Raw genomic sequence first — 25068 nt, 5'->3', positions numbered from 1 at the left:
TACCAAGTGTTTTTGGGGGGGGGTTGTTAGAGGAAGGGTTTACTCACTGGCCAGAGGGACTGGGGAAGGTCCTTTGGAGGAGGTTGTATTTCAGTTGAGCCTTGAAGGACAGATTAAGATTTCAGTAGATCAAGATGGGTAGGAGCCTTAAAGAGGCAGGAAGGTACTGGACCTTATCTGGGTATCTGGAGCTGTCTAGTTTGACTAGGGCAGAGAATGGGGGAAGATGCAACTAAGACTGTAAACTTAGGTGTCAGGTTGGACTTAAACTGGACCCTCATACGTGAATCATTTCAGGGACTTTTTGAATACTAGGAAGATAGCTGATTGGAGACTAAGAAAAATTATCTCTTGTAGGGGCAGCTAGGTGACTCTGGATAGAGCTAGGTTTGGAGATGAGAGGTCCTGGATTCAAATTTGACCTCATGACACTTCCTGTCCTAGCTGTGTGACCCTGGGCAAGCCACTTAACCCCCATTGCCTGGCCCATACCATTTTTCTGTCTTTGAATCAATACTTATAGTCTAAGACAGAAGATGAAGTTTTTTTTTAAGTAAAAGAAAAATTACTATCTTGTGAATGAAAGAGATTGGACCAAGAGAATTGATGTTGCCACTTGACTTGAAAACACTACTTATTGCATCCATTTCCCCCCAACTATTCTGTTAGGCTGTAAAACCTAAAAACTACAAAGACTTTTTGGAATGAGAGGTTTACTGGCAGGGACAATTTATATTATGTCTATTTTAAAATTCAATTCAGCATCTAGTATTTATGTAGGAAAGAAATTTTACTTGAAGTAGATAAAAGTAACAAGTAAAGATTCATTCTCAGAACTCCTCTGGCTGTCAGAAATGAAACTCTAGGCTGTTCCTACCCTTTTGGGATGCTTTTGTGGCACCAAGGGTAGGAGGAAACTGGAGAAGGGTCAGTTTCGCCTCAGTCTGATGTGCCTGGCATTGTGTCCTAGAGCAGTGTAAACCCATCCGACTGCTGGAGAAGCAGTTCATTTCAGGGGTAGTGGGGCTGGCAGCATGGAAAGTTATCTCCTGCAGATCTTAATATTAAAGTGGCATGAAAGAGGGCTTCCCTACTATTCCATCTCTTTCTGCCTAATACATACTCACAGGTCCGATCAGATTTGTAGGCTTTGCTGTGCTGTCTGAACTGAGGGTCTTTAGAAGATGAAATAAGGTAACAGTAATAAAGTCAGCTGACATTTAAGTAGGGTTTTATTTACAGTTTGCAAAGCACTTAACCTGCGTTATTTCATTTGGTCTTAAGAGTAGCATGAGAAGAGATTTTTGTGGAGTAGTGAGGGAAAAGGCAAAAAGGGGGCGGGGAAGAGTTTAGGACCAAGTTACTGAATGCCAGGTTAAGGAGATTGACCTCAGTTTTTTCATTTTTTAGAGAGCTGTAGTAAAGGCTTTTCTAGACTTTTTGTCTCTAGGGCATCTAGGTGGTGCTGGGCCTTGAGTCAGGAAGACTCATCCCGAGTTCAAATTGGTCTCAGATGCTTATAAGTTGTGTATCCTTGGTCAAGTCACTTAATCTGTTTGCCTCAATTTCCTCATCTGTCAAATGAGCTGGAGAATGAAATGGCAAATCACTCCAGTATCTTTGTCAAGAAGTCTTAATAGATGAGACTCTTTCTAGAAAAGTCTTGGAATCTTCCCCTAGTTAGGGTTTGGGGGAGGTAAGAGTGTGACTGTACTTTTGTATATTGTATTTGTTTTATATTCCTTAAATCATTTAGCACAGCCTAGGAGTCTACTGGTAGATTAAGATTAACATCCAATTGTCCTTGATTATAAATATCTGAGAGCTGAGAGTAGGGAAAGGGCCAGGTGAAGGAGGTGTTAATAAATATTTGAATGAATGAATGATCAGGCAAGACTTCTTGAAGGAAGTGAGACAAGTTTGATTTCTCTTTAGTTTTCAGATGAGTTGAACTTAATCTGTATACCAGGGTGATAATTGGTCAGACTGGGCAATCCCTGGTCTTTTTCCTCCCCTGGAGGAAGGGGGAGGTATATATGTATTTTAGCTGTCAGTGAATGTGTGGCCCTTGGCACATGCATGTGGCAACATGTTTCCTGAGGGTTCCTCATACCTGTTTGCCATAGTCATACATTCAAATAAAAACAAGTTTACCTTTTGTCAATAGTGTACTTTAGTGCCCCCTGGAGCATTCTTTGTGAAAACTATATTTGTGTGGAAAAAGATGAGGGTGTTTGGCTAGAAAAACTACTTGTATGTGAAATTTGAATAAGCGGATTAAAGAGAATTTTGGCATGTCATCTGACCTACTTGAGGCATTGTCGAACAGAGGTCCAGTGGCTTTGGGAGATGGGCCTGGCTTTTAGTTGCCGCTCACTACATGGGTCACATCATTGCTCTGGGTTTCAGTTTCCCTCTTTGTAAAGTTATAGGAATTGGACTAGATAGTCATAATGTGTCTTTCAGCTCTGGCTGTGATTTTTTTTTGTTATGTGAATTGAATATTTGGTAATGTATTTGAAAACTTTTTAGAAATATAAAAACTGTAAATTCAGTCTATTTATTGAATTCTTCCATCTGACTTCATCTTTTTACTCTTAGTTCTGTGGAGCTGAAAGAGTCTCCATGGCCTTTGTTTGCAGTTTATTACCGGAAACTCATATTTATGTAATGCTTTCAGAGTGCTCATCATCTTTCACTTAAGCCATCTAGGCAACCTTGCAAGGGAGTTGATGCAGAGATTATTGGCTCCACAGTACAGATATAGGCAAACCCCACCCCACAGAATGGAAATGGTTTAACTCACAGTGTTTGAACCCATTCTAGAACCCAGGTTACATGATCATAGAGTTTAGAGCTAGATCAGTCATTTTGCTTATTGCTTCTAAAGCTAATTTGACCTAGGGAACATTTTTTATTTTTAAATAAATTGATAGAAAGCATTTATTTTGGAGAATAAATGTAGGAAGCATAGTGCCTTGAGTACATGTTTGGATTGAATGGGGTAAATACTGGAGTTACTGGCTTAGTCAGTAAGCATTCACTACACACCTCCTAAGAACCAGGCATTGTGCTAAGCACTAGGAATAAAAAGACAAAAGTAAAAGATTCTTTTCTCAAAGAGCTTCGCACTCATGATGTAATAGAACAGGACCTCTCCACTAGAGAGAATAGGCATATTTATCTGTCTATAAGTATATGCAGAATAAATACAAGGTAGCTGTGGGAGAGAAGGCACTAGCAGCCTGAGGATCAGGAAGATTTATAAAAGTTGATATGTGAGTTGTAGTCTTGAAGGAAATGAGAGATGTAAGAGAGGTGTCAGTGAGAAGAGAGTACATTCCAGATGTGACAGGATAAAATTCTGGAGATGGATGGATGGATCTGATTTAAATAGCAGTTTGGCCATCAGGGGTAGAGAATATGGAAGGGGGAACCAGATGCCAGAAGACTTGGAAAGGAAGAGGCAAAGTTATGAAGAGTTTTGTATGCCAAATAAAGAAATTTAAGTTTCATCCTAGAAGTAATAGGGAGCATTGTCAGAGCTCTGTTTTGGCATTGATGGGTTAGATAGAGTTGGATGGGTAAACCAGGAAGCTGTTGCCAGGTGAGAAGTGATGAGAATTGAACCAGATGGGTGTTTGGGTGAGTAGAAAGAAGTGGGAATGCATGTGAGATATCCTGGAGGTAGAAACAATAAGTTTCAGCAACTGATTGGATATGTGGAGAGTTGGAGTTGAGAATGACAGCCAAGGCTGAGAACTTGAGTGACTGAAAGGACAGGAGTGCCTTTTTCAGTATTAGTGAAATTGGATGGAAGGAGGAGGTGGGTTTGGGGAGAAGGATAACTAGTTCAATTTGGACATGTGGAGTTTTAAGTTGCTTACAGAATATCCAGTTGGAACTGATCAATACACAATTGATATAGAACTGTCTTTTAGGGAACAAAATGAGGACTAGATCAAGTCAACAAACATTTATCAAGTACCTGCTCTGTGCCAGGCATGGTGCTAAACTCTAGGGATAGAAAGGCAAAAGACAATAACCAGTGGAGGAAACCACATGCACACATACTGCGTTCAAACGAGCTACATACAGGACAATCAGAATTTCAGGGAGACAGTGGCATTGAGGAGGTCCTGGGAAGGCTTCCTATGGAAGGTGAGATCTTAGCTAAGACTTGAATGAAGCCAGGAAAGGAGGGAGATGCAGATGCAGATGAGAAAGGGAGGCATCAGGCATGGGGTACAACAAGCAGGGAAAATGCCAGGAAGCAACAGAAGGCCAGTGTCACTGGATTGCAGAGTTTGTGGAGAGGAGTAAAAAGAGCGAAAAGGTAGGAAGGGGCTAGTTGTAAAGAGGTTTAAAAGCCAAACTGAATTTTATGTTTGATTCAGTAAGAGGTAGTAGGAAAACCCAGGGTTTATTGAATAGGGGGTGTTCTGGTCTGACCTGCACTGACAGTTTACATCTGGGAATCATCTGGACCTGTGGAATGAGGAAACCTCTACCCATGCAGGTCAACACCACCTTGGCAATTCAGAGTTTTGGAGAGTTGCCTAAAACACTGACTGGGAGGTTGTGATTTACAGAGATCTTACAGTTAGTGTGTATCAGAGGTAGGGCACAAGCTTTAGTCCTTTTTGCTTTCAAGATTAGCTCACTCTCCACCACTTTCATGCTCCCTCTGTCATCTGTATATAGATGACAATCCACAGAAGTGATGAGGGCACCAAGTAAAAGATAAATTGATTTAAGAAAAGATAAAAGAGGGCCTAGAACCAAAAGCCTTGGGGGTATACCCAAAAATTCTATCCTAACAATACCCACAGTTTAGTGAGTGTGAAATATGATGATTCATTAAAGGAGACCAGGAGGGATCATCAGGATTGGTAGGAGAGCCAGGGATGGCAGTGTTGGGGAAACCCAGAGGGGAAAGTATCCAGAAAGAGGTGTCAGTAGCATCAGATGCTGCTATGGGGAGGTCAAGAAGGAACGAAATAAAAAATTTACTTAAAAAAAAAAAGTCAGCATACAATAATCACTTCTGACCTCATCTTTTTAAAAAAAACCCATACCTCTGTCTTTGAATTGATACTAGTGTGGGTTCCAAGACAGATGAGTAGTAAGGGCTAGGCAATTGGGGTTAAGTGATGTGCCTGGAGTCACACAACTATGATGTGTCTGAGGCCAGATTTGAACATAAGGACCTCTTGTCTCCCGTCCTGGTTCTATCCACTGAGCCAACTAGCTGTGCCTTGAACCTTTCTTAATTTCATGTTTAATATTTGAGGGGAAATTGTTTCTGGCATTGACATCTTTTATCAGTCATGCATTTATTAAATGCTTACTATGTGTCTAGCCCTAGAGATGTAAAGAAAGGCATAAGCACTGAAACAATCCCTGCCTCAGAGGGTTTATATTCCCAATGGAGGGCCAACCAACAAAGAACCTTATTCATAGTTGTGCAGAACACAATTTGAGAAGAAACTACATGGTTCAACCCTTTTAATTTTCATAGTAGAGTGGTCTAGTAGGGAAGAAACATGCCTGTGCCAAACTGTGAGGTTGTGGCAGGAATTCCTCTAAAATCTTTTCCTTTTCTATACTACCTTCTGAGGAAGAGACTCCTGCCCCATGCCACCCACGTGTCTGTAACCTAGGGTAATACATCCAGTCACCAAAAAATGTGGGCACCTGTCTGTTCTGGGTGGAGGTTTTTTATCTGAACTAGGTAGGGTGGAGGAAGGGAAAGCATTAGGTTTGAGGCCCTGTTAAACTCACAGGATATAGGATCTTTGGTGTTAACTACTTTTTTTGTCCTTTCTAAGGAATGGAAGGGGAGGGCTGAGTTTATATCTGACCACTGTACCATCCTTGGAAAATCGCTTGATGTGTAAACTGCTTGTCTCCAGAAGTGTTAGACCTGGGGATTTACATATTTTGGCCAGCACAGCTGAGTTGATCAGCCAGTTTTCTTAAGATTGCTGGGAGGATGAATTGGTTGAAAAACTGACCTCATTGTAGGGTTTTTTGCAGTTTGCAGAGGACTTTCTATTATACTCACAAAATCCCTCTTGTACAGCAGAGGAGATGATGTTGAGATGGAAAGGGACTTGGTGTAGTGTTGTAAAGCTTATCTGAACCCAGGTCTCTTGATGAAAAGTTTGGTGTTCTTCCACTGAATTAGACAGCATTCCATTTTAGAGATGAGGAAACTCAGTCTTGGGAGAGGTTTCTTAATTTGTTTAGCAAAGTGGTGGAGCCATGACTTGTGTCCAGGGTATTGACCCAAAGGCCTTGCCATGATCCTGTTGGCTGGCCTCTGCTGGGAAGAGATCCACTGACCTAGGCCTTGGTTGAAGTCAGTTTGCTGTCCTCTAGACCTTTCACTACCCAGAATTAAGATAGTTTGGTCAGTTCAGTCTCCAAGTGCATCATCTCCAGTTGTGTAGTAAACATGCCTGTTCTCTCGAGCTTTCCTTTCATGTCTTTATTTAACTAGTGCTTGTTGAATCCTGACCAGAAACTTGGCCTTTAGAGAGATCCTGGGGAAGGGGAGAGGGAGGGAGACACAGTACAAGAGATTCAGAAGACCAGGGGAGCTGCTTCCTTCAGGAGGCCATAGCCTTCGTTATGAGACCAGTAATGACAGCACATGTACAGGACCACATACTTGGGCAATACCATTTTGGACTCTAAGCATTGGTCAGGAGCAAGGAGATGACTAGCTAAGACTTCAAATGGACTCAGGTACTTAATGATCCTGTGCCATAGGTCAAGATTTCCTTTACCTTCTCTATGAGACCATCCTGTCCATAGGCTCTGAGACTAGTTTGTGAGATGGTTCTGTTTTAAAAGTGTATCACTTATTCAGCTCAAACCTGTATTGGCACAATCTTCTTTTTACAGGGCCTGGGACTTAAGTTGTATGCAAAGATCAATTTGGGGAGATGCCTGTCCTCATGGAACTCAGAGTGGGGGAGATAAGAAGACAGATTAGATACCATGTTTCACTAGAGTTAAAAAGCTTAAAACTGCATGGAAACCCTGCCTGCATGTGTGTAAGGCATAGATACACTATACAATGGGTCCTGGAGTCCAGGAGTTCAAATCTTGCCTCAGATACTTTACCAGCTGTATGTCCCTGGGAAATTTATTTAATTTCTACTTACCTTGGTTTCTTCATCTTTAAAATCGGAATTATAATAGCACCTACTTTCAAGAACTGTTACGAGGATAAAAAGAGGTTATATATATATGTGTATATATATATATGTTTTTAATGTTTTAAAATCAATTACATGTAATAACAAATTTCCACACCAGTTTTCCCAAGTTATATGATTGAATTAATCTCTTTCCCTCCCTTCCCTTCCTCATTCCAGTGCTGGCTGAACATTCAATCTGGGTTATACATGTATTATTATGCAAAACATTTCAATATTGTTCATTTTTGTGAATAATCTTATAAAACCAAAACCCCAAAACATAAACCTAAATAATTAAAAATCATGCTTTCATCTGCATTCTAAGGTAAAGTGTTTTGCAAACCTTAAAAGCACTATTTAAATATTAGCTATTATTAAAACACACATATATATTCATGTATATGGATAACCACACTGAGGACCTTTTTACCTTAACCTATAATGTTTTGTCTTTTAAAACTATTAGTCTCTTCTAAATGAACACCCTAATGCAAAAACCAATAACATGGAGGAAAATGAGTTCGAATCTAGGACACATGTGATACCCAGAGGAATCACGCATCGCCAATGGGAGGGGGGGGGAGGAACAGAAAATCTTTGTTTCTAATGAATAATGTTTGAAAATGACCAAATAAAATAATGTTTAAAAGGAAAAAAAAACACTTAGTCTCCCCCTTATAAAAGAACAATTGAGTGAAGCAAAACAAATGAACATATGATATCTGATAATGCAGACTTCCTTTTGCATACCTGTAGCCTCCTCCTTCCCTGAGGAGACTTCCTTTAAGTCACCCTCTCCAGCAGTGGGCAGCAACTGCCCTGAGTACACACTGGCTATTGAGTGGATCACTATTTAAACTATTAGGTACTTAAATGGGTGTGCTTGGTTTCTGAGAGGTTACAGACCCCAAGAACAGAAAAAAACATGTCTGTTTATTAATACTGAGAGAAAATAGGGGACACTTTGGATTTTCCACCGGGTTTCTGAGGTTGCATTGATTATTTGGTTTGGAAGTTCTGAAAAAAGCAACTTTGTAGCAGAAGAGGGACTTGGTGAGCCTGGTTCAAGGATGATTTGCATAATGAGGTGCTTCTCTTCTCGGACATGTTTCTCCTCAGAAACATCTTCTGTGTGCTTTCTGTTTAGAATTTCTTCCTTTCCTTCTCCCAGGTAAGCGGAATCAAGGTTCTCTATGAGTCCGAGTTGGCCGATGCCCGGAGAGTACTGGATGAGACTGCCAGGGAAAGAGCCAAGCTTCAGATTGAAATAGGAAAATTAAGAGCTGAACTTGACGAGGTCAATAAAAAGTAAGTGGTTTTGACTTGGTATAATTTAGGCCTAATTAAAGCAACCACAGTGCTGACAGGCCTGCCATGGCAAGAAACCATCTGGTCCACTTAACTCTGTGGGAGGAATTCACATTCATTCCAGAAGCCTATGGCTTTATTTATATAGGTGGACCTCATGTTAAGAAGATCCATGCTTAGAAAACAGATAAATTAAAGGTGGAGGGCAGTTCATAGGAGTAGATTTTTCAAAAGTTGACTGAGTTCTGCTTTAACATGACAGATGCCTTCTCAAAAAGCACCCTGCCGTGCAAAATCATGCAATAAAAACCACAGAGCTCATGGGGAAATGAGGCTGGGGCAGTATGCCCAAAACTTCATTAGACACAAGAAAAAGTAGGAACCTAATTTTAAAAAATGACGATACAGGTTTATGTATGTTAAGTGGTTAAGAATATAAAAACACTACAATGAAGACTGGTCTGTGTAAACTCTGACCACCCCTCTCCCCCTTGGCAGGAGGTTGTGGCTGGTTTGGGTGGCCTGGACCCATTCTGCTCTCCTCACCACTCCTTGTGTGCCTGGACAGAGAATATATAGTGGTGCCTTACCTTGACAAAGACCTGAAGGTTGCTTTTGAAAGTGCATGTTGTCAGAGGGTTGCAGCTTGTGAATCATTGTGAGATGCTGCAGTTCTGTGTTGTTTCTGAGAAAGAAATAGTGCAGAAGCAAACTTGTGTTCTGCTCAGAATGTTCCCTAATAACATTTGAGTTGGAACAAACGTGTTTTTTGAAAAATGTGTTAGAGCAGAACTGACTACTTGAGTGGAGGATGTGCCCTGTTACTTAACACGAATCAGGGTCTACCCTGCTTGAGTTCACCTTTGAAAACTATTAATACATAGAAAGCCAAGCACCCACATTTTCTTAAATGCTTTTGGGGGTCAAGGGAGCAAGTTTTTCTATCTCCCCATATGTTAGGCTTAATTTCTTTAGCCCTGGTAGTTTTCAATATTTCCTAGTTATCTTTATTAAAAGTCACCTTTGAATTACTCCTCATTGTGAGTGGAGGTGATTTTTCCTTCTTTAGACTTTGCTAGGGGAGTAAAAGCTTTGCCTGGACCTCCCACACGTAACCTAGATCCATAGCAGGGAACTAAGGACACAAGTCTTAAACTGGTTCATCACATGATGGCTGGTTGCCAGTAAGAATTGGGGGTATATAAAACTGCCTACTATGGTATGAAGGGGCTTGGGATCTTTAGCAGTGAAGGAATTACAGGCCTTTTAAAATGAAAGGGAAAGGGTAGTTATGAGCTAGTAAACATAGTGGTAGTGCGTTTAACAATTCTTTCCACCTTAGTGACTTTTCTTTGTTCAAGGCAGTGAGTCAGAGACAGGGAATACAAAGGGAAAGCTAAAGGAACTCAAGCGTGGGCACTGTGTAGTATTGGTATAGTACAAAGCACACTAAGCAATGAGGAAAATGAAGGATCACCATTGGTTGTTAAAGAAAATAAGAGGCTTTAAGGAAGTGAAAATTGAGTTGTATGGAAGGAAGATTAGGTTTCTAAGACAAATGAAGGATTTTCTTGTGGAACAGCTTGTATTGGCCTCCAGAGAGGCAGGAGATGGAGTTAGGAGTTAATCTTTCTATTGGTCCAGAAATCTTGTCCAAAAACCTTATCCCACCCACAAACAAGCAGACCCCTCTTCATATCCAAATTCCTAGGCCTCCTAGAGGGAGGAAATGGAAGCTTGATCAACCATCCAGGGCGAACCGTTGTCTGGCCCTTGGAGGTCCTCTAAACATGAATAATCCAGCTCAATTTCCTCATTTTACAAATAAGGAAACAACTGAGGGACAGAGGTAAAGTGAGTTGCCTCAGGTACATACATACCTGTGTTTAAGAAAAAAATATACAAATACTGTATTCTTGTATTACTCTGTCTGAAAGTTTTATTTATTATTGAAGGAGAGAGGTAGAGTCTCCCTTGCCCTTCAATGTGACTCTGCCCCAAGATTATTTCAGGTAACATTTGTAGCAATCTTGAACTAGGAAAAGATATATTAAAATACAGTCTGGGTTAACCTTCCAAAATTTGATGACTAACCAAGTTACCAAGTTACTATCCCATTCTTGTGGGCTATTCCTCTCATTTTGGGAGTTAACAAAGGGATGTCCTCTTTCATTAATGTCTGAATCCTTTCTCTGTGTAGAAGAGTGAATTAGTACTAGACTGTCACTTCTGGAGGGCTCATAACTAGGTGGGAAGACTTGATTGTGCTTAGATGAGCCCAGGACCAGCTCACTTCAGAGGTGGGGTGGGTGACACTGTGATTGGAGCTTGGAGACTTAAGTGCAATTGTACACTTTACCAGTGCCTGTATGGAGCCCAAGGTCACACTGGTAATTAGAAGTTTGTAGATTAGGGCTTGAAAACAGGAGCTGTCATTTAAAATCCAGCCTTTTTTGTTCTCTACTATTTTGTCTCATTGGCCTGGCTTATATCCTCTAAAGCCCCCAGGAGACCTGAGCAGCCAGAGTCTTTAGTAGACTTCATGCCTACCATCAGTAGGATACCAGGGGAAGCTGGGGAAGGGTGGTAGAACTTTGTTGTGACAACTCTCTGACCCCTGACAAGTGCTGCTTATCAAGTTATCAATACTTAGTCTGAAGGCTGCATGTTTGGTTTGGTAATTCTGCTCAAACTGGGAAGTTGCCCTGGGACTCCTTGGAAGTTCTTATCTTGTGGGATGTGGGATGCTCATCTGAGCTACCCAGATGTGGGAGAAAAATCGAACTTGAAATAAGAAAAAGACCTGGGTAGGTGTATATCTAGGCTGAGATGTGTAATCTGGGTGGGGCATGTCACTTCACATTGAACTTCTTTTCCTCCTACAAAATTTGGAGACTTAGCCATGAGGCTGAAGGGAAGAAAGCATCCCAGCTAGAGGAATGCTTTTTCTAACCTGTGTGTCCTACAGCTAGCTTCTTGGGATGTTATGGGAAGCTCTTCCCTATACTGTAATATCCTCCTCCTGAGACTCCAATCCCTTCCCCACTGACCAACAAATCCCAGAGCAGATAGGTTCCCCAAGGATACTGGCCCAGGCCCTGCTTTTAGGCAGGCTAGGCTTACTTTTGATTTCTTGAGAAGAAAGGCTTTTTTTTTTTTTTAAAGGATGCTGGTGGTAAGTCTACTGAGTTTGTGAGAGCTGCTGATCTGGACTATCCTTTGATGGGACATATTGCCTCCTGCTGGTGGGACCTAGACTAGGTCTAAGCAACATTAGCTTTACTCACAAGGATAGTGGGCCTTAGGGCTCCAAGCCCTTTGTGTTCTTTGAGTGTTGGGTTGGGTGCTGTAGATGATCTGTGCGTTCCCAATAGGGGCCAGGCCTCTCCTGTAGGGTACCAGATTCACCTTTCACCCTTCAGTGATTAGTTAATCCACTTACATCATCCCCCTGGATGGGAGACCAGTTGATGGAATGGTGAGAGACTGGAGCTGATTAAGGAGGTTCCTGACAGGGAGCTCTTCCCTATCAGTAGGCTTTCTTGGTAGGAAACCTGTTGGGGTCAGTGTGAAAGCTGAATGTGGCCAGCATAATTGGTTAGGCTTGGAATTGGGTCCCTTTCCCTCTCTATTCCAGGGGTCTTAAAATACCACTGGATTGGGGTAGAGAAAGACAGGCTCAAATCACAAGGACTTTAGGTGATGCCTTCTATGATACAGGGAGGGTAGAGAGGGGCTGAGATCATCTAGTTCAGTAGAATCCAAGAAAACATTGAAGACAAGGGGAGGGGGAGGGACTTATCCAAGGTCATAGATGTAAGGAATGGAGTTTATTAGGAGTTTTCCTTCTCAGTGTTCCTTAGAAATTCTCTTAGACTGCTGGGTCGTGTTTTCTCACAAACTTCTCATTGCTTGAAGGGAGGGATAGGGGATGTTCTGTTGGCTCTTGCCTTAACCGAAATGGCCAATAAGAACTTGCCTTTGATCACTTGTAATATGTTCATTTGGAGAGGCTCAAGAAAAGCCTGTCAAGAAAATCATTCAGTAATTGGCTTAAAGAGAATAAAATAGGGGGCAGCTAGATGGTCAGTGGATTGAGAGCCAAGCCCAGAGATGAGAGTTCCTGGGTTGAAATCTGGTCTCACACACTTATTAGCTTTCTGACCCTGGGCAAATCATTTAACCTCCATTGTCAGGCCTATGTCACTCTTCTGCCTTGGAACAAATAAACAATATTGATTCCAAGAAGGAAGGTTAAAAAAAAAATAGAGCAAATTAAATATAAACTCACTACGAACCTCTTATTTGGGTATTTGCTAAAATCTACATTTTTTTTTCTCAATCGCCATTGCCTTTTGTATGGTTCTAAGCCCAAAGTCTGTTAAAAAGTTATTTTAATTTACTTTTTAAATAGAATTCATTCCCAGGTTTCTTACCCCTCTGTCCTTCCCCATACCATAGAAGGCATCACCTGACAAAAAGATATGTATAAATGTCTTTTATATTTTTATTTATCAGTTCTTTGGAGATGGATATTCACAAGTTATTTTTCAAATGTTAACTCTGATGATCTGCTTGATTTCTATGTAAGAACTAGATAGACCCACGTGAATTGATGTGGAGTGAAATAAGCAGAACCAGGAGGACACAGTAACTGAAACACTATGGGACAATGAAATGTAATAGACTTTGCTACTAAAAGTAGTGCAGTGATCCCAGGACACCTGAGGACTTAAGAGAAAGAATGCTCTCCACATCTAGAGAAAACTGTGGGAATAGAAATTCAGAAAAAAGCATGTGATTTGTCCCTTGTTTATATGGGTATATGATTAGGCATTTTGGTTTTAAAATATTACTCTGTTATAAAATTGAACAATATGGAAATGAGTTTTGAGTGATAATATATATATATATAACCCAGTTAAAATCCTTGTCAACTCCAGAAGGGGAGAGGGAAGAGGAAAGAAGGGGAAGGAGACAACAGGAATAATGTAACTGGGGGGGAAATTTTAAAAACAAACATTAATTCTGTAGCTCTGTATAATGTTTTCTTGGTCTTGTTTTGCTCTTCATGGTTTCATATGAGTCTTTATAAGTGTTTTAAAAAACTCATTTTTTGTTGTGGTACAACTTTTTTTTTTTAAGCTCAAGAGAAATTTATGTATTGAAACTTAAATGTTTTTAGATTGGGCAAACAACTTTAAAATTTGGTTCAATTTCTCTTTTTATATAGATCTAAAGTGCAGAGAGGGGAAGTGATGGACTGGCCCATAGTGGGACATAGACCCTGGGACTTTGAACTCTCAACTCCCAACTCAGTCTGTTGACCCAGGTGCCCATCAGGTTACACCATGGTTTAACTATGAAGTCTCTGTCTCTCTTTTTTATTTACTCATCCAAGCATTTTTGTTTGAATTTCAGCTGTAAGAAGAAGGATGGAGACCTGACTGTTGCCCAGGGCCGTGTAAAGGACCTGGAGTCCTTGTTCCATCGGAGTGAGGCTGAGCTTTCAGCTGCTCTGAGTGATAAACGGAATCTGGAAAATGATGTTGCTGAACTCCGGGCCCAACTTGCTAAGGTATGGGCTTCAGCCTACTTGTGGGTTTGTGGTCCTGAGCATGGCAGCAGTTCTTCCCCTAGAATGGCCCTGGCTGCCGGTGGCAGTGTTGTGGGCCTCTTTTTCCCACTCCTACCACTTGTCACTAAATCTTAAATCTCCCTTCCCTATTGAGGGATCATCAGGTGAGGTTGGAGGGCCCTTCATGAGTAGCCCTGTTTCAGATTCCAGGCAGCCTCATTGGTGAGAAGGAAGTGGGCAGTTGGAACTATAAGCTGGTGTTGCTTTGCCAGGGCTGGGTGGTGAGACAATTCTAAGTACAAAGCCAGAGTATAAGCTCCATGACTTTAGCTGTAACTGCCATGGACTTAGTCCTACTTGCATTTAATTGCCTTGAAATCCTAACCACCCAGGTGAATGGAGCACTCTCCTTTCATTGAGAACTTAACATCCTAATTTAACTCTTAACCCATGAAGTTGGTGATTCTAGATGTTCTTGTCTCCATGTACAAATGAGGAAACAGGTAGAAAGATTTTCTTATGGTCACATAAGTAATAAGTGTAATCTGGGATTCCAACCCATTTCTAGTGACTCGCCACTAAGGGTTCCTTTCAAGATATTACCTCAAGGTCTGTGTTTGTTTTCTCACCTGACCTGGGCATTACCATTGTCTTCACCATTCAGACACAAGTGCCCCAGGGAGGGTTAGTGGGAGGGCTGGAGTGAGAGAAAGGCACCTGATCATGTTGGTTTTAACCCTCAATATCAGGCAGAAGATGGTCATGCTGTGGCGAAAAAGCAGTTGGAAAAGGAGACACTGATGCGGGTAGATTTGGAGAATCGCTACCAGAGCTTGCAGGAAGAGCTTGACTTCCGGAAGAACATATTTGAAGAGGTATTCTAGATCTCCTATCCTGTTTTGAAGAAAGGATCCACATGAGGGGTGGTGTGGTATGGAGAATTTAGTTCCTGAATGGACATATTGGGCCTTTTTTTCCACCTTCTTTGATCCTCAGACAGGGCTAGACTGGCTCTCAACAGAATTGTAACGGAGTCAGACTTCTTGCTAGCCTTTATTATTTCTCCATGATCCCTAAGTTGCCTTTTGGATGCTTCTGTCTCTTTGAGGTGGTTGGCTACCTTCATGTACCCTTCTTCCCCACCCTATTAAGGCACTCCTAAGAGTTTCAGAAATGAGGGAATATGGAAAGTGAAAGAAAAATATCCGGAAAGTGACTCTTTACAGCTCTAAGCTTTTAAAAAATTATTTAATATGGATCATTTAGTTATTAGCTTTCCAAGATTATTCCTATTTTAAAAGGATAGCTTGTTTTAACCCAAAGAAATTTATGATGGTGGGAATTCTGTAAAGGGACATTCCTGGTATGGATCTCTTGAGGCAAGCCTGTGTTGTGCCTGCCCAGAGGCCTTTTTGTGGGAGAGTGGTAGGTCAGGTATCACTGTGGGTTTGGAGTAATAATGGAAACCTCATTTCCTGTAGAGAAATTTGCCCATTTGGTATGTGGGCATTACCCAGTTGGAGTTAAGATCTGGCTTTGGGTTGATTGCTCTGTTTTATCTAAGCTGTTTTAACATTAGCTAATTTAGCATTAGCACCTGGCATTTGGCCTTTTATATACATTTAGCATCTAATATTTGTTGAGTGAATCAAAGAAATCTTAAAATTGGGTCCAATGGGACACAACTAGGGAAATGGCAACTTTCCCCTCCCAAGTGAATAAGGGCAGTTCTGAGGCTTTTAGTTGTTAGTTACTTGAAGGACTTCTTCCCATTTTCTCTCTTCCTTGCTGTTCATATCTGTGATAAAACAAGGACTGTTGTGGGAAGTCGGTCAGCTCAGCTCATTGCTACTTAGAATAGAAAGCTATAGCAAAGAAGCTTCTAGCTGTCTTCCTTTCAGCTGAGGAATATACAAGTGCTTTTCAGTAATTCTCCTTTTGTCTTTGGCTAGGAAGTACGAGAGACTCGGAAAAGCCATGAACGCCGTTTGGTAGAGGTTGATAGCAGTCGTCAACAGGAATATGAATTCAAGATGGCACAGGCCTTGGAAGACCTTCGTAATCAGCATGATGAGCAAGTGAGGCTATATAAGTTGGAGCTGGAACAGACCTACCAGGCCAAGGTATGAATAAGGGTGCATGTTGTCCAGAATTTGTGCCCTTGAGGTTGGTTCCTGCAAAGTCAGCCCCAAGGAATTTCATAGCTTCTCAGTATTCATCATAGCATCGAGGGGCAGCCCGAGATATATATAGGGGCCTATCCATTCTGTATTAGTGGTACCAATGGTTCCAAAAGCAGCTTCTGACCTTTCTCATTAACTGGGAGTATAGTCCTGCCTTTGTATCACTGCTCAGCTATCAGCATAGCAAAATCTGTGAGATCCCATGTGTCCTTCAAGGAAGACCATGTCCTGGTATCATGCATAGGAGCTGTAGAACAAGGGAATGGGGAGATGCTTTTGTGAAGTTCCTACTTGGGGAAAGAGTTAGCTTTCCTTATTGTGATAATAGCTTTTCCTATTAGCTGCCCTATTGTGAACTCCTTCCTTCTTTCTTTCAGCTGGAGAATGCCAAACTGTGCTCTGACCAAAATGACAAAGCAGCCAACGCAGCTCGGGAGGAGCTGAAGGAAGCCCGAATGAGAGTAGAGTCTCTCAGCTATCAGCTCTCTAGCCTCCAGAAACAGGTGACGCCTTGGGCTCTTCTGCCTCTTCCTTTGATAATTTTCCCTCAGCTTCTATACTGAGACACTTAAGACATTTCATTTTATCAGCAGGCATTTATACATGTGCAGTCTCTGCTGTTGGAGAACTATCTGTCTATCCCAGACTCCCAGGCCTTGGGCCCTTTCTGGAAATCCTATAGCATGGATTCCTTTTTCCTTCAATTGTAGCTCAAAGGAAATTACATATTTTTTCAGATTCAGTTTCATTAGAATGATTGAGTCACTCATAATTTTGCATTCACAACTTTGACAAAAACACTTTGCTGAAAATAAGTATCATTTTGCATTTTACTTATGAAGAAATTTGTTTTAGGGATATGGCCCTGCCTCCTAATCTATCCATTCTGAATTGTTCTTCTAATCCATTCATTCAACAGTTAGCATTTACCTAGTATATATAGTACCTGGAGGACAGGCTGGCTTAGATTAGATGCAGAACTTGCTCACATGGAATTTCTAGGCTGGTAGGAACAACACTCAAATACACACCTAGAATACACAGTGTTATATACTGATATTGCTCCATAGTGAGGTGTAAAGGACTTTGGGAAGCCTGAAGAACGCTTGAGGCCAGAGATTCTTTAGATTTGTTTGGTCTCAGGATCCTTTTACTGTATTAATTCAAAACTCATTTTTTAAGAAAAACTCATTACATACTAACAAAAAATAACTTGCCACAAACAAAAATTTGTGAAACAAAGTGCATTATTTTATGTGTTTTTGCAAATCTCATTAATGTGTGACTTAATAGAAGATGTCTGGATTCTCCTAACTCCTGTGTTCAGTCTGTTGCTTAGCATGATACCTGACACATAGGAGGCACTAAACCAATATTTATTGGCTATTATGCATTTTTTTTGTTTGTTTTTGGTTGCAGTATGTGAGGAAAATCCAACTATCCAACTTCACACAATTATGTAGTTGAAAAAGGGGAGTGTCAGTTTAATGGTCAATAGCATCTATGAAACTGTTTTTACTTGATGACCCCTCTGAGAAGGCCTTATGGAACCCTTGGGGCCCAATAGATCAATTTTCGGAAGTATTGCTCTAGGTACATAGAACGAGAACATAAAGGGAGGAAGGCCTTGGAGGGGATGCTTTGAAGTAAAGCCAGGAAGTATGATAAAACATTGTAGAAGACCCTGAATGCTAGGCAGAAGAGTTTCAAGTTTATCGAGTATCCTGGGAGGAGCTGAGCCCTGGTGATCATGTTTTGGCAGTGACATGAATAGCAGAAAGGCTGAGGGATGAGTGATAATACAGAGAGGTCATGGAAGTAGATGGGGGTGTGAGGGAAAGTTTGGATCTTTGAGGTTAGGGAAAAGAGGACTCAGAACAACGAGGGGTCCCATCCTGTTATTGTGAGTGTGCTTGGCATGGGGTACTTTTTTTTTTAAAACCCTTACCTTCCGTCTTGGGAGTCAATACTGTGTCAAGTGACTTGCCCAGGGTCACACAGCTGAGAAGTGTCTGAGGTCAGATTTGAACCTAGGACCTCCCATCACTAGGCTCTCAATCCACTGAGCCACCCAGCTGCCCCCTGCATGGGGCACTTCTTGCAAAAAGAATGTGGCTGCTTTCTCCTCTACTTTTTAGCTTTTTTCTTTTGTCTGTTTCCTGTGTTAAGTTCTCAGGTTCCTTATACAATATGAAGCATGTTATTAAAGAGCCCAATCAGTCTCATTAACCACATTTTTGAAACACCCTAGGCCAGTGCAGCAGAAGATCGAATCCGTGAGCTGGAGGAGATATTGGGTGGGGAGCGGGAGAAGTTCCGCAAGATGCTGGATGCCAAGGAACGGGAAATGACTGAGATGAGGGACCAGATGCAGCAGCAGCTGACTGAGTATCAGGAACTGCTTGATGTCAAGCTTGCCTTGGACATGGAAATCAATGCATATCGGAAACTCTTGGAAGGGGAGGAGGAGAGGTAAGGGAAGGCCGTCTACCCTCTTGGGTTAAAGAAGGTTTTAGCCTCTGGGAGGTGCTGGTTTTTTTCAGTATTCAAGAGAATTATAGTTCAACTTTATTGGGAAATATGTTTTGCAGATTCCTTTTTAAGAACTAGGACTAAGTTTGCAAAGAACATGAGTCTCGATCTTGGAAAGGGACTCAAAACATCTAGTTTAAGCCATTACTGAGCAAGTTAGTCAAATCTCCAAGGGGAGAGAGACATCACTCTATATATTTTCTATAGAGAAGTCATTACTTTCTGAAGTAGTCTATTCCAGTTTTGGATAACTTTGTTTTTATTTAAATCTAGCTAAAATCTCCCTTTTTATAACTTCTACTTGCTGTTGAAACCTTTTTGGCCTTAGCCCTCTTAAAACATGGTAACCCTTATAATTGAAGGGAATGACTAGGCTTTTTTCTTGCATACACAGAAGAATAAAGAATAAAGTAACTTAGATAATGAGAATTTGGAGAAAAGGGAAAATGAGATAGTTCTCTTCAGTTTGGCAAAACAGAAAAATCATCAATCTCTTGGGGCACATCTGCCCTTTAACTTTCCCAGCTAAATTATTTGGCAAAATATGGAGTTGTTACATTTTTATCTTAGTCACATCACTGGTATATAAAAAGTTGCAGGTGAAAACCAAGCCTTTGGCAAGTGGAGGGTTTCCTTATATTGTCTCAGTAGACAAGTCTGGTGGGACTTCATGATGTATCCTTTCTCAATTCATCTCTGAGCTGCTTTGCCAATTCTACTGCCTGACTTTTTTTTTTTATTGAACACTTAAATTATGTTGGGCCTAATCCTTTTCCTAGAACAGTTTAGAAAAGGTTTGACTGGTAAGGAGGGAGCTTTGAGTTCAAAATTTATCTCTTGGCTTTGATTGCAATTCTTCTGGGACTTTGCAAACCAGGAATCTTGTGCTAGTAAGAGGTAACACCTATTGCCTTTTCCCCTCTTTGTGGCTCTGTTCCAGCCCATTCATTTCCTTATTTGGTTAAGAAACATCAGAAATGCTCTTGGGTCAGATGACCTGTCTAGCTCAGCCTCCTATTTCTTAGGAGGACACCATGGAACAGCCCTGAAGGTATCTGTCTAGCTCAGCTTCCTATTCCTGAGGAGGGCACCCCTATCTGGGGTAAGGAGGCAGCTCATATGCAGCGTGTGGGTTTCAGTTTGGGCACTTAGTCTCTAAAAGATTCGCCGTCACTGCTCTATGACATCTACCCTCCTTGAGCTAGTTTACCTTTGGATTTGCAGGCTGAAACTGTCCCCCAGCCCATCTTCCCGAGTCACCGTGTCCAGAGCCACTTCAAGCAGCAGCAGTAGCAGCACATCTGCCATCCGCTCTTCTCGGAGCAAGAGGAAGCGAGTAGAGCTGGAGGAGCATTCAGGCAGTGGCACCAGTAGTGGCATTGGCACTGGCAGCAGTGCCAGCAGTGCCAGCAGTAGCAGCTTCCAGCTGTCCCAGCAAGCCTCTGCCACAGGGAACATCAGCATAGAGGAGATTGATCTGGAGGGGAAATTTGTGCAGCTCAAGAACAGCTCGGATAAAGTGAGTATAGTCAGACTCATGCAGATGCCATGAGAGATGGGGGAAGGTTGGGAGCTGCAAATCAGAAAGCAGGTTGGTGGGATGGAGCCAGGTAATCTCAGCTTCAATCCCTCTTTCTGGTATTGCTCAGTTATACGACTTTAAACAAATCACTTAACATTGTTGAGTCTTGGTTTCCTCATAGATGTCAAAAAATATGAATAATTTTAAGTTTTATTTAGTATTAGAGAAATGTCCAAACTGACAAAGTCTTTCCTTGCTCTGAGACATGTCTTTCTTCCAATACAATTTAAGGTAGCATAGGAATCTGGAATAATGAAAATGTTTTAATGTCTTAAACTATAATTTGGGGTTAGGATAGTCATGACTTGATTTCTTCCTCCACCACTCCCTCAGGGACTGGAAGGGGTAATCTCCCAGTGATCAGTATAGAAAAGGGTCATGGTGGCAAGATGATACCATAAGGGAATGGGGAAAGCAAGGATCTTGCAAGGAAAGTTGTAGTATTAGTTTAAACTTCATTATCCTTTAATTTCCTAAAAAATAAGGACCTTTGCCTTGGGGGCATTTAGGCATTTAGGGGCATTTAGGTAGCACAATGGATAGATCCATAGGCCTGGAGACAGGAGATCCTCAGTTCAAATCTGTCCTTGGACACTTCTTATCTGTATGACTCTGAGCAAGCCACTTAACTCCAATTGCCTAGCCCTTGCTGTTCTTCTGTCTTAGAGATGATACTAGGACAGAAGGCAAGGGTTTTAAAAGACCTTTAGTCCTCAATCCAAACCTTTGGGATGAGGGTAAGGTAGGTTAAAATATGGAAAGGCTTTTGGACCAGAGAAATATTATTTAATGTTTTCAGTTGAACCAAAAAGGAGGATTTAAATCATGTCTCTATATGGAGAACAAGACATTCTAGGAAAAGTACTTTGTATAGCATTATGTGTTATAGAATTGTAAACTAGGAACTGCCAAGAACAGTAGCCAGATAGCTTCCAGAGTTGTCTTCTTGGTTGGCTAATTTGGTGCCTTTGTTTTCTCTAGGATCAGTCTTTGGGTAACTGGAGGCTAAAGAGGCAGATTGGAGATGGTGAAGAAATTGCCTATAAATTTACTCCCAAGTATGTTCTTCGGGCTGGACAAACTGTCACGGTAGGTCAGAAAGAACTGTTGGGGATTATTGGGCTACACCAGGAGAGTGGGGGTCTTGCTCTTCTACAGACACAGGTACCAGGAGAATTGCCATTTTTGCAATAGGTAGGATCCTGACTACTCTTAGGCAGGGGACAAGCAGCTGTGACCTTTCCTGGTACAACTGCTAGAGCAAATGTGGGGGGAAGGTTGTCCTGACTTCGCTGCTGACAATTCCTTTATTAAGTAATTAAGGGAAGTCTTTAACCTTTTGTGAGAGTTGGAGAGTTGACTTTAGGAAGAGTAAGGGACTTTTAAGTGATGAACTGAAGAAACCTGGGCCTTCCTATGCTAGCTCCTGGAAGGGTAGGAGAATCACTGCTCTTTGGGGCTAAAAAAGCAGGGTGTCTGCTGTTCCTGAGTGCCCCTACCTATTGCCTATATCTTTTTTGATTACACAGACAACTGAACACCTGGAAGGGTTAGCTGCTGGCCTGGTGATGTGATGTTCATACATATGAGAGAGATGGGTGCCAAAATTTGATAATCCTTAGTAATCTGGTGACTGTCTTGCATGACAGGATTGCCTTCAGCACCATTTACCTTTAAGACAGCATTTCATTTTAAGAACCACATAGCTTGGTGCATGATATTATGGAGGAACCCAAATTGTTGTCTTTTTTGACTGTGTTTAAAGACCCTTGATTAAAAAAAAAAAGGATGAAGAGTCACAGCTGAGTGACTGAAACAGACCTCCAGGGAAGGAGAAAGGGAAACCACAGTACTTCCCCACCTTTGAGGCTTTCAGGAAACAGCTGCTGTCACATTACTTATTTTGCTGCCACAGGGCAAACAGTGGATCAGAATCCAGGTAGAAGAACCCTAGAACCAGGGCAAACTAGCTTGACAGAGTGGGAGGTTTAAGCTTCAGATAAATCATCTGGGATTAAGAGGTAGGCAGAAGATTGAGGAAGTGAAGCAGGAGAATAGTTTCAAGGCCTCAGGGACAAGAAAATACTTAAATACTTGAGGTGGTTTTAGAGCTTTCCTTTTTCTTTGGAAAGTAGGAAACAGTTTCCTAGCTGGTTCTCTCTGATAAGGTAATTTAAAATATCTTTATTGGAAGTTTAGAAGGAAATCATCTTTCTTGGAGGGAAAAGGCAGGTAGCTTCTGATTGGGAACTTCTTTAGAAATATGGGATACAGGTTTAAGTACTCTGGATGTGAGTAACTTGGAATAATCTCCCACTGTGTGTTTTTTCAGATCTGGGCAGCAGATGCTGGTGTGACTCATAGCCCACCATCTGTTCTTGTGTGGAAGAATCAGAGCAGCTGGGGCACTGGAGGAAATTTCCGGACATACCTGGTCAATGCAGATGGAGAGGTATTTTATTTAAGTTTGGTTGAGCTCACGATGGATTTTGGATTCTCTGCCTTTGAATGGGATCATAGCTCCTTGCTCTCACTTTTATCTTTCATGCATTCTTTGGGCCCCCAACTAGTTGTCAGGGTTCCCTCAACCAGGATCTCAGAAAATCCACCAGGACTAGTGTTCTCTGTGATAGGAAGAAGCTCATATTGATAGCCCTCTAATCTGGCCTTCCCATTTCCCCCGGAGGTACTTGATTGGGGAAATTCTTTTTTTTTTTTAATGGTAAGCTATTATTACATAAATCTGTTTTTTGCCCATTTGAATTAATTTATTTAATCAATTTAGAACATTATTCCTTGGTTACAATAATCACATTGTTTCCCTCCCTTCCCTCCACCCACTCTTCCCACAACCAATGCACAATTTCATTGAGTATTACTCCTGTCCTTGATCAGAACCTATTTCTGTGTTGTTTACACTAGGATGTTCATTTACATACATCCTCAACCATATCCTTTTAACCCATGCATTCAAGCAGTTGTTTTTCTTAGGTGTTTTTACTCACACAGTGTTTTCTCTGGATGTGGATAGTGGTTTTCCTCGTAGGTTCTTCCAAGTTGTTCAGGGTCATTGCATTGCCACTAATATGGAGAAGTCCATTACATTCAATTGTACCACAGTGTATCCATCTCTGTGTACAATGTTCTCCTGGTTCTGCTCCTTTCGCTCTGCATCACTTCCTGGAGGTTGTTCCAGTTCCCATGGAATTCCTCCACTTTATTATCCTTTGAGCACAATAGTATTCCATCACCAACAGATACCACAGTTTGTTCAGCCATTCTCCAATTGAAGGACATCCCCATATTTTCCAATTTTTTGCCACCTCAAAGAGTGCAGCTATGAATATTCTTGTACATGTCTTTTTCCTTATTATCTCTTTGGGGTATAAACCCAGCAGTGCTATGGCTGGATCAAAGGGCAAACAATCTTTTATTGCCCTTTGGGCATAGTTCCAAATTGCGATTGGGGGAATTCTGGTGTAGCGAGGCAGGCAAGTGTATGTCCTTGGTGCCCAAGACAAATCAGAAATCTTTGATCTCTCACCTTCTGGGATCCTACCTTGTTTGATCCTTATAAGATCCTTATATAGGGATGGTAGGGAACTGAAATCCAGGGAGTATGTTTCCTTACTCAAGGACATAACTTGGAAAACAGTATTCAAAGAGGTGAACATTGTCGCTCACTCCTTGATGGATGGCCTGCTCAGAATGGCTCTATGTGCTTTGCCTAGGAAGTGGCAGTGAGAACGGTGACTCAGTCACTGGTTGTGCAGGAGAATGGAGAGGAAGAGGAGGAGGAAGAAGCAGATTTTGGTGAAGAAGATCTTTTTCACCAACAGGTAAATGTCTCTTGATCTTTTGGAGCTTTAGTCTAAGGATAGGTTTGGGTTTATTCATTGAGCTCAGAGCTCAGCTGGTCCAGGCTGCCTTTTTTTTGAGGATATGGAAACTCCTTCTGTTTCCTACTGACATAGACCAACCTGATTGCCACAAGGTTTTTCTGTTTTAAAACATCAATGTACCAGATTTTTTGGGAAATAAGAACCAACCTGACTAGGAAGTCTCAGTCAGTAGTAGTTTGGACAAAGTCAGGTTTAGGGAAAACTCAGAAGGGACTATTGGTGACAGCACCATTTTTAGGTATTGTTGTTTAGTCCTTTCCACCTCATTGTTACCCCCATGGACCATACTATCTTTTGGGTTTTCTTGGCAAAGGACTTCTCCTCATATTGGAAATCGAGGGTGAAGAGATTTCCAGCACGTTTCCTTATGTGTTCACTTGCTATTCCCTAAAACACACCTTACTCCCTGGGTGATTTAGAAATCTGAAATAAGCAATAGGAGCTAGATGAGACAGGTTTCCTAAGAATATCCAGCTCCCCAACAATGGGATTGCCTATTGGTCTCTAATGGCCTAGTGTCAAACTCCAATAAAAATGGGGGCTGGTAATTCCCACATCCCTGTGGACTACATATAAATGTATCCCAAATTATATTTTCATCTATTTTAGGAATATTGTCTATCCACCAAATGGGGCAGTGTGTTTGGCATCTCTCACCTGGATGGTACCATCTTAAGTGATAGGCCAAAAATACCCATGCCCCTTAATTAGATTTTAATTTGCAGCTGGATAATAATAAAAGGTTAATAAACTTTTAACTTTGTCATCAGAT

At 41.4% G+C, this 25068-nt stretch overlaps 1 protein-coding gene across 1 annotated transcript in view; it reads left to right on the top strand.

The window, feature by feature from the left end:
• Nucleotides 1–25068, top strand: part of LMNB2 (lamin B2) — a 32689-nt gene that overhangs the window by 2261 nt on the left and 5360 nt on the right. Inside the window, exons 2-11 of the mRNA XM_001372637.4 lie at nucleotides 8383–8519; nucleotides 13941–14097; nucleotides 14847–14972; nucleotides 16050–16220; nucleotides 16658–16783; nucleotides 18532–18752; nucleotides 20037–20331; nucleotides 21376–21483; nucleotides 22727–22846; nucleotides 24126–24233. Coding sequence (XP_001372674.1) covers nucleotides 8383–8519; nucleotides 13941–14097; nucleotides 14847–14972; nucleotides 16050–16220; nucleotides 16658–16783; nucleotides 18532–18752; nucleotides 20037–20331; nucleotides 21376–21483; nucleotides 22727–22846; nucleotides 24126–24233 — 1569 coding nt within the window. The remainder of the gene's footprint in view (nucleotides 1–8382; nucleotides 8520–13940; nucleotides 14098–14846; nucleotides 14973–16049; nucleotides 16221–16657; nucleotides 16784–18531; nucleotides 18753–20036; nucleotides 20332–21375; nucleotides 21484–22726; nucleotides 22847–24125; nucleotides 24234–25068) is intronic.

The sequence above is a fragment of the Monodelphis domestica genome, chromosome 3 (assembly GCF_027887165.1).
Source record: "Monodelphis domestica isolate mMonDom1 chromosome 3, mMonDom1.pri, whole genome shotgun sequence".
In the NCBI taxonomy this organism is placed as follows: domain Eukaryota; kingdom Metazoa; phylum Chordata; class Mammalia; order Didelphimorphia; family Didelphidae; genus Monodelphis; species Monodelphis domestica.
The sequence above is the reverse complement of the archived record's forward strand: the minus strand, read 5'-3'. Positions and strand labels throughout refer to the sequence as shown.